The sequence below is a fragment of the Mandrillus leucophaeus genome, unplaced genomic scaffold (assembly GCF_000951045.1).
Source record: "Mandrillus leucophaeus isolate KB7577 unplaced genomic scaffold, Mleu.le_1.0 Scaffold1652, whole genome shotgun sequence".
Lineage (NCBI taxonomy): Eukaryota > Metazoa > Chordata > Mammalia > Primates > Cercopithecidae > Mandrillus > Mandrillus leucophaeus.
Window position 1 is genome coordinate 13,222 of NW_012101646.1, and position 10,199 is coordinate 23,420.

Consider the following 10,199-nt stretch of genomic DNA (forward strand, 5'->3'; position numbering starts at 1 on the left):
CATGAAGAGGTATTGAATTTTATCGAAGGCCTTTTCTGCATCTATTGAGATAATCATGTGGTTTTTGTCTTTGGTTCTCATTATGTGATGGATTATGTTTATTGATTTGCATATGTTGAACCAGCCTTGCATCCCAGGGATGAAGCCAACTTGATTGTGGAGGATAAGCTTTTTGATGTGCTGCTGAATTCAGTTAACCAGTATTTTATTGAGGATTTTCGCACTGATGTTCATCAGGGATATTGGCCTGAAATTTTCTTTTTTTGTTGTGTCTCTGCCAGGTTTTGGTATCAGGATGATGCTGGCCTCATAAAATGAGAGGGAGGATTCCCTCTTTTTCTATTGTTTGGAATAGTTTCAGAAGGAATGGTACCAGCTCCTCTTCGTACCTCTGGTAGAATTCGGCTGTGAATCCATCTGGTCCTGGACTTTTTTTGGTTGGTGGGCTATTAATTACTGCCTCAATTTCAGAACTTGTTATAGGTCTATTCAGTGATTTGACTTCTTCCTGGCTAAGTCTTGGGAGAGTGTATGTGTCCAGGAATTTATCTATTTCTTCTGGATTTTCTAGTTTATTTTCATAGATGTGTTTATAGTATTCTCTGATGGTAGTTTGTATTTCTGTGGGATCAGTGGTGATATCACCAATATCATTTTTTATTGCATCTACTTGATTCTTTTCTTCTTTATTAGTCTGGCTAGCAGTCTATCTATTTTGTTGAAGAAATTCCCACTTAAAAAAGGTTATATCTCTGATTAGTGCCACAACATGATGAACTTTGAAAATATGCTAAGTGAAGGCCAGGCGCGGTGGCTCACGCCTGTAATCCCAGCACTTTGGGAGGCCAAGGCGGGCAGATCACGATCCTGGATTCATTGATTTTTTGAAGAGTTTTTCGTGTCTCTATCTCTTTCAGTTCTGCTCTGATCTTAGTTATTTCATGTCTTCTGCTAGCTTTTGAATTTGTTTGCTGTTACTTCTCTAATTCTTTAATTTTGATGTTAGGGTGTCAATTTTCAATCTTTTCTGCTTTCTCTTGTGGGCATTTAGTGCTATAAATTTCCCTCTAAACACTGGTTTAAATGTGTCCTAGAGATTCTGGTACGTTGTGTCTTCGTTCTCCTTGGTTTCAAAGAACAGCTTTACATCTGCCTTCATTTCATTATTTACCTGGTAGTCATTCAGGAGCAGGTTGTTCAGTTTGCAGTAGAAAATGACTTCACTTGCCCCAGACCTAATAATTCCCTTGTTCCCACTTCTTCTTGGTGCTTTCCTCCTTTGTGTCTACCATCGTAACATTCATCTAACCATAGTTGTCTTATGTAGATGTTGGGTGCTGTTGAGAAATGCACAAAGCAAATTAGAAGGAAGATGTGATTGACAGAAATTGTTTTTTACTGTGTATTCACTTTCCATGTATTTGTGCTAATCTCTCCATACAGGTCTTCTTTGGCAATGTGGATTCATCTGGGATAAAACACAATATTTTTAACCCTCCAATTATTGCTCGATACATCCGTTTGCACCCAACTCATTATAGCATTCGCAGCACTCTTCGCATGGAGTTGATGGGCTGTGATTTAAATAGTAAGTGCCAAGTCATCCTATATCCTTCTTCCCTCAACTGTGGGTAGGGCGACTAACTGTTCTAGTTATCCTGAGACTGGGGGAGGGTTCCCAGTATCAGGACACAAAATTGTCAGTGCTAAAACCAGCGCAGTCCTGGGCAAACCCAGAAATACCATTCAACCCAGCAACGCCATAACTGGGTGTATACTCAAAGGAATATAAATCATTCTGTCATAAAGACACATGTATACATATATTCATTTCCGCACGATTCACAATAGCAAAGGCATGGAACCTAAATGCCCATCAACAACAGACTGGATAAAGAAAATGTGGTACATACATACCATGGAATACTATGCAGCCATAAAAAAGAATGAGTTCATGTCCTTTTCAGCAACATAGATGCAGCTAGAGGCCATTATCATAAATGAACTAATGCAAGAACAGAAAACCAAATATCACCTGTTCTCATAAATGGGAGCTAAACATTAAATGCACATGGACACAATAATGGAAACTCAGGAGGGGAGAGGTTGGGAGGGGGGTGTGGGTTCAAAGGTTACGTATTGGGTACTACACTCACTACCTGGGTGAGGGGATCATTCATACACCAAGCCTCAGTGACATGCAATTTACCCATGCAACAAACCTACCCATATACTGCCTAGAACCTAAAATAAAAGTAGAAGAAGAAAAGAAACAAGGAAAATTAAAGAGTCACACAAAGTGGGAAGAGCTGGCCAGAAAACAGATAACGATAACAGAATTGGCTGGGCGTGGTGGCTCACACCTGTAATCCCAGCACTTTGGGAGGCCAAGGTGGGCAGATCACGAGGTCAGGAGATCAAGACCATCCTGGCTAACACGGTGAAACCCCATCTGTACTAAAAATACAAAAAATTAGCTGGTCATGGTGGCGTGCGCCTGTGGTCCCAGCTACTCTGGAGGCTGAGGCAAGAGAATCACTTGAACCCGGGAGGTGGAGGTTGCAGTGAGCCGAGATCACGCCACTGCACTCCAGCCTGGGTAACAAAGCGAGACTCCATCTCAAAAAACAAAACAAAACAAAAAACCAATAACAGAATCTATGCAAAAGTTAACACTTGAGAAATGATATGATGATGACAGTAGCCCTAGAATATCAGTGGAGGCTGCTCAGTATAACTGACGCTGAAGCATGTCCTTGTGATAACCTTCTTTTTTCTTTTCTTTGAGGTTGCAGCATGCCGTTGGGAATGGAGAGTAAAGCAATATCAGATGCACAGATTACTGCTTCATCCTACTTCACCAATATGTTTGCCACCTGGTCTCCTTCAAAAGCTCGACTTAACCTCCAAGGAAGGAGTAATGCCTGGAGACCTCAGGTAAGAGGCAACAGATTTACTCTTTAACTGACTCAAAGCAGTGGTTGGGGAAAAAATGGGGGAAGCCCTTGACTGTTTCTTCCGAGGTATTTCTGTCAACTGTTAGTCCTAAAAAGAGTGTCAAGGAAGTTTGATTATGGGCTAATATCTGTCAAAGAATTGTAGAAGCTAAAGTCCATTTTACATATAAATATCAACAATTAGCTTTCTTTCCAGGTTTCTCATTACATCAATGGAAAGTAAACATTTACTGTGCATCTTAGTATCCCCAGGATGCGTCTAGGGATACAAAGGTGAATTGTGAAAAATTTTGGCCCTGAAGTTGCTTAGAGTTGAATAAGAGAGACTGATTAGCCAATAGAAAGTAGAGGCCTGGCAGCGCGGTGGCTCATGCCTGTAATCCCAGCACTTTGGGAGGCTGAGGCGGGCTGATCACAAGGTCAGGAGTTCGAGACCAGTCTTTTGCTGAGGCAGGCTAATCACATGAACCTGGGAGGCAGACGTTGCAGTTAACTGAGATCACACTATTGTACTCTGGCCCAGGCGACCGTGCCTGACTCCGTCTGAAAAAAAAAAGAAAGAAAGAAAGAAAGAGAAAGAAAGAAAGAAAGGAAAGAAAGAAAGAAAGAAAGAAAGAAAGAAAGAAAGAAAGGAAGGAAGGAAGGAAGGAAGGAAGGAAGGAAGGAAGGAAGGAAGGAAGGAAGAAAGAAGGAAGGAAGAAAGAAAGAGAAAGAGTAAGGCTGGGCACAGTGGCTCACTCCTGTAATCCTAGCACTTTGGGAGGCCTAGGTGGCAGATCACCTGAAGTCAGGAGTTCAAGACCAGCCTGGCCAACCTGGTGAAACCTCATCTCTACTAAAAATAGAAAATTATCCGGGCATGGTGGTGGGTACCTGTAACCACAGGTACTCGGGAGGCTGAGGCAGGAGAGTCGCTTGAACTTGGGAGGCAGAGGTTCAGTGAGCTGAGATCGTGCCATTGCACTCCCGCCTGGGTGACAAAGCGAGACTCCATCTCCAAAAAAGAAAGTAGAGTGAGAAATGCTGTGGTATGGTTAAGAGGGATTTGGGAATTTCTGGGAGTAAATGGTTACCAAGAGGCTACTAATCCAACTCTGTTGCCCTCAGGTGAATAATCCAAAAGAGTGGCTGCAAGTGGACTTCCAGAAGACAATGAAAGTCACAGGAATAACTACTCAGGGAGTAAAATCTCTACTTACCAGCATGTATGTGAAGGAGTTCCTCATCTCCAGCAGTCAAGATGGCCATCACTGGACTCTCTTTTTTCAGAATGGCAAAGTAAAGGTATGCTGGTCTCCTTGGAAAGAAAGGAAAAAAAAAAAAAAACCACCTCTCCTAGAGCTTAGCATAACATAACAAGGTTGATATATGACCAAACTTTCAGGGCAACATTTATTAAGTACCTAAGGTAGCAAGACATTGTAAAAGGCATTCTGAGAGAACACGGTGACTTTAAGAAAAAGGTAAAGTACTGAGAAAAGGGCAGAGTAGATCCAAGAGTTGATTCTCCTCATCAGCACCTTGATTCCCAAGCCTTTTTGACCTTTAATTTTAGTGGTCCAGGAAGTCTTCATTCTTAATCTGGGTTTACTGGATAATTCAACAAATTGTGCTGATGAAAAGACATGACATAAACTCTTATCATCCCATGAGTAATGGGGGAAGGAATAGTTCCTCTCTTTGGTATTTTCTATATTCTTTGTTCACTAAGAGTTAACCATGATATGGTCCTTACCAATCTCTCTAATACAGTCTCTTGCCACTTGGCTCTTTAAGCTCCATCCATACTAAGAAGTTCGGCCGGGCGCGGTGGCTCAGGCCTGTAATCCCAGCACTTTGGGAGGCCGAGACGGGCGGATCACGAGGTCAGGAGATCGAGACCATCCTGGCTAACACGGTGACTAAAAAATACAAAAAACTAGCTGGGCGAGGTGGCGGGCGCCTGTAGTCCCAGCTACTCGGGAGGCTGAGGCAGGAGAATGGCGTAAACCCGGGAGGCGGAGCTTGCTGTGAGCTGAGATCCAGCCACTGCACTCCAGCCTGGGAGACAGAGCGAGACTCTGTCTCAAAAAAAAAAAAAAAAAAAGAAATTCTCAGGTCACTAAACACAGCACATTGTATCTCATATCAGGCTTTTAAATAGATACTATTTCTTCTACCTGGAACATTTTTCTAGCTGCGCACTACTGCCACTTTCACCTGACTCATTCTTTAAGTCTCAGATAAACATCAGGTTCAAGAAGAATTCCCTTATCCATCAAGGCTGGATTAAAGACTTCACCAAACTGGCAGTTTGGTGAACTAAAGTCTAGACATTGGATATTCTAGAAGAAATTCCCATTTAAAAAAGGTTATATCTCTGATTAGTGCCACAACATGACGAACTTTGAAAATATGCTAAGTGAAGGCCGGGCGCGGTGGCTCATGCCTGTAATCCCAGCACTTTGGGAGGCCGAGGAGGGTGGATCACGAGGTCAGGAGATCGAGACCATCCTGGCTAACACAGTAAAACCCTGTCTCTTCTAAAAATACAAAAAATTAGCCAAGCATGATGGCGGGCACCTGTAGTCCCAGGTACTCAGGAGGCTGAGGCAGGAGAATGGCGTGAACCCAGGAGGCGGAGCTTGCAGTGAGCTGAGATTGCACCACTGCACTCCAACCTGGGCCACAGAGTGAAACTCAGTCTAAAAAAAAAAGGGAAAATATGCTAAGTGAATAGGCCAGACATAAAAGGATATAGATATTGTATGATTCTACTTATATGAGTGTGTTAGTCAGGGATATCCAAAGAAACAGAACCAATAGGAGATTCTGTCTGTCTGTCTGCCTTCTCTCTCTGGATGAGCTAAACTCTTTTAGTTCAAGACTGAAAGCAGGAAAAAGCAGATGTTCCAGTCCAAAGGCAGTCAGGCAGCAAAAATACTTTCTTACTTGGGGAAGACTCAGCCTTTTTGTTCTATTCAGGCCTTCAACTAATTGGATGATGCCTGTCCACATTAGGGAGGGCAATCTGCTTTACTCAGTCTACTGACTTCAGTGTTAATCTAATTCAAAAACACCCTCGGAGAAATACTCAGAATAATGTTTGAGTAAATATCTGGGTACCTTATAACCAAGTAAAGTAGATACATAAAAATAACCATCACAAGTCCACCCCTTGTCAATGTAGCACCCACCATACACATCTCCTTTATCTCTAAATAGAGACAGAAATGAGGTCCTAATTCCACCTAACATGATATGACAAAACTTGACTGGTATTGATAACTACCTTCTTCTACTACCCATTCTGTGTTGACTTTGCCTTCAGCAAGCATCTCAGCTGATTGTGGTTCTTTACCTGATGGGGTGACCCGAACCTTTATTCCTGAAGAGCCTGGGCCATTAGTAGTCCTGCATGGATTGGGTTGCTGTAGTTTCCCATTGACCAGAATCATAGGGTGTGGTAATAGTAAGAGATACTCTAAGGGATCTATTATATTCTAGACACACTCTTCCATACCTCCGTTGTGAAGTAGTAGTCCAGTTTCCTTCCAGGAAGGACAAAACGCTGCCCCTTCCATGATTAACATATTCTAGTGGAATCAGCCTGCTGCCAGATAGCTGGCTGATCATCCTGGGAAATACTGCCATACTGGGGACTCTGTGTTTGTCTCTACTGCTATCAGATTGGGCCCTTAGCAGTGGCCATAGACAGGTCAGCCTTGTTGAATAGAAGTTCATGTTGCTGAGCCCACGCATAACCTCTATCCCTGCCACCATGGCTACTTTGTTCATGAGCCCATCAGGCAGTGACATAGGTGGCTGAGTAAAGAGGATGACTGGTATCCACAGAACAGGTCATCATATCTACTTTTTTTTTTTTTTTTTTTTTTGATGGAGTCTTGCTCTGTCACCCAGGCTGGAGTGCAATGGCACGATCTCGGCTCACTGCAACCTCTGCCTCCCGGGTTCAAGCATTTCTCATGCCTCAGCCTCCCAAGTAGCTGGGACTACAGGTGCACATCACCACACCTGGCTAATTTTTGTATTTTTAGTAAAGACAGAGTTTCACCATGTTGGCCAGGCTGGTCTTGAACTCCTGACCTCAGGTGATCCTCCTGCCTTTGCCTCCCAAAGTGCTGGGATTACAGGTGTGAGCCACTGCACCCGGCTCATCATATTTACTTGATTACTGAAATCCTTATCTGCTGAGGTCACCCTTTGTTGAGCACTCACATGGGACATAAATATCTTCACATCCTTCGCCCATTCAGAGAGATCTATCTGCATACCTCTTCCCCAAATTTCTTTGTCACCTGTTTTCTAATCATGTTCCTTCCAAGTCCATATGTGGACAAAGCACTGACTACAGCCCATAATTTGACATATAATTGCACACCTGGCCATTTCTTCTTCTAAGCAAAGTCCACAACCAGGTACACTGCCTAAAATTCTGCCCACTGTCCTTCATGGATATCTCAGATAGAGACTGTCCACTTTTGTGTAGTACCTGCATATCATGCAAAACCATTGGTAAACCAGGTCCAAGACTCCTCTTCCTCTGTAAACTGATCATAGGGAACTCCCAATGAGGCCATAAGTGCAGGCTGGGAGAGAGAAGGCAGGGTAGCAGAAACAGGCACCATGGACATTTGGGCTACTTCTTAATGTAATTTACATGTGCCTTCAGGACCTGCTCAGACCTAACCATGTATATACCACTTCCATTTGATGATGGAGTGCCATTATTCATACCCAACTTTATGGCTTGGTAGATCAGATAACACCTAGTTCATGATGGGCAGTTCAGGTCACATGGCAACTTGGTGATCTGTGGCTAAGCATTCAGTATCTACTAAGGCCCAGTTGTAGGCCAAGAGCTACTCACAAAAGGAGAATAGCTATTCACAGAGGATTACAGGAGGATTTCTCACTATAATAGCTCCTGCTCCATAAGTCAGGGAACCAATGTGAAGATCCTGCTAGCTGCTCAATGTATCTGTTCCAATTACGCATTCCAGGACTGGGGAAATAACCACAAGATAGGCTCACAGATCCTCTGCATCCACTTTGAGATGGACTTGAGCTAAAATTCCATTGATCATTTGACCCTCCATAAGCCCATACTCTTGACTGGTGGACCACAGTGACATTTTGGGTCTCCAGAAATTAGTGCCAGTTCAGAGCCATTGTCCAGTAGTCCCTAAAAGGTCTGATTAAGTATTTTTCTTCAATGCACAGTTATTCTGATAGAAAGGCCGTATGTCCCTTTGGGGAAGGCTGAGAGAAAGTAACAGTATTCTTGGCAGTGTACCAGAGTCCTTCCTCAAGGAGACTGAGCCTCCCCTTCATTCAAGTAGTGCTGGGTCTGTAAACTTGCTCAAGTCTGGGAATTGATTGAGAGGCCGTGACTCTGTTTTTATTATTCAGGTTAGACTTTTGTTCACTTGACCTAGAACTTTTCCGCTTATACAGATCAAGTATTTGGTAGGCATTCTATCTATATCTCGTCTAGGAACACTCTAATCTACTAGCCAACACCATAGTCATACTATTCTAATTGCTGCTTTGACTCTGCTATCCCTTATGGTAACCACACTTACCTTGCCTTTGGCAGTTGAGTGCTGCCCCTTTTCCCCTGTCACCCCAGGATCCAATTATTCCCATCGTATTTAGGTTTTCTAATTCAGTGAATGCAGGTCCCGCTGTAAGGTGTCACCTACAGAGAAGAGTGATCACAGAGCCCTTCGAGGATGCTGAGGTTCCTCTGACAAATTTATTTCTCAAAGTAATGGTGAGATCTGTGTCTTCTGAACTCTCCCAGTGTTGGTGAGTAGGTCTTAAATGACAAATTAACTCAAGCATTTCAGTCTCCTTTCTTCTACATTAAACCAGGGCAAGTTTGAAATTTCTAGTTTGCTCACTGTGGGCCATCTTTTGGTCTGTGTTTCAGTCAACCAATTAAACCGTTAGAGGCCTTCCTAATTCCCTGAGATGCAAACTCAAGTCATTCTTTTGGAGTGTAGTGCATCTTGTCATGGGTCACCTTCATACCTCACCTCGCCTGCTGGGACTTGAGTGTAGTTAGAGATCTAATAACAAAGAGGGGTGGTAGGGTGGGTCCTGAAGGCAATCAGCATTATCTTGCATGGCAGTTGCCTCAGGGGAGGCCATTACAGTTTCCGCAGGCAGTGCAGGGTTAATCCACTTAGACTGGAGTGGAGACACTGCCACCACAGGGATGGAGAGACAACTTTCACTGGCAAAGAAGACTCATCAATATTTAGGAGCTCAATGTCCCCAGCTTAATCAGGGTCTTCCACACATACCTTATCCAACTTATAGTGCCCCATTCTTTCCCAATCAATGCCCTTGCTTTAACAGTAGAAACCCTGCAAAGCTGGAAGTTTGACTTGCTTTGTAATTCAGTTAGTCACGGGATGAGATTTGGCATTTGATTTTCAGCAATCTCAGCTCTGTGGCTACAGTAGATAAGGGTCTCCTTCAGGGCATACATAGAATCTGTCAGGTCATTTATGCAGCTCTTGAGCTGGGAATTCAAATTTCTGAGCTCCTCCTTTTCTTTCATCACTTTTTCCAACAACATTAGCAGCAACCAACTAATCTCATCATTTCATTAGTTTGACAAATATGTTCATAAATGTCAATATACATAGTCACCAAGACCCTTGCTTCTTATAAGTAGTTATTAGGAGTATCCAATGGAGATATTTTGTATATACATATATTTTGAGATGGAGTCTCACTCTGTCGCCCAGGCCAGAGTGCAGTGGCGTGATCTCAGCTCACTACAACCTCCATCTACCAGGTTCAAGGGATTCTCATGCCTCAGCCTCCCGAGTAGCTGGGATTACAGACACCTGCCTAATTTTTGTGTTTTTAGTAGAGACAGGGTTTTGTCATGTTGGCCAGGCTGCTCTCGAACTCCTGACCTCAGGTGATCCATCCGCCTCGGCCTCCCAAAGTGCTGGGATTACAGGCGTGAGCCACTGCGCCCAGCCTGGCCTGCATATTTCTATTACCAGATCATGCCGTGGACAATTTTTACTACTGAAAATAGTCAGTAGTGTCTTTAAATTTCATCAGATTACAGAACCAATTCCAGAAATCCAATAACAAATGTATAAAATTTATCCTTGAAGTTCTGTTCCTTTAGAATCACTCTTGGTGTGAAAATCTATATTAGTCATGGTTCCCAAAGAAACAGAACCAAGAGGAGACACGCGCGCGCGCGCGCGC

General features: G+C 43.3%; 1 protein-coding gene across 1 annotated transcript in view; it reads left to right on the forward strand.

Moving 5' to 3' along the window:
* Positions 1–1,443: 1,443 nt before the first annotated feature.
* LOC105536919 (coagulation factor VIII-like) overlaps positions 1,444–10,199 on the forward strand; it is a gene marked incomplete at its 5' end in the record, with an annotated part of 16,551 nt that continues 7,795 nt past the window's right edge. Inside the window, 3 exons of the mRNA XM_011976410.1 lie at positions 1,444–1,588; positions 2,789–2,937; positions 4,065–4,241. Of these exons, the coding sequence (XP_011831800.1) occupies positions 1,444–1,588; positions 2,789–2,937; positions 4,065–4,241 (471 nt within the window). The remainder of the gene's footprint in view (positions 1,589–2,788; positions 2,938–4,064; positions 4,242–10,199) is intronic.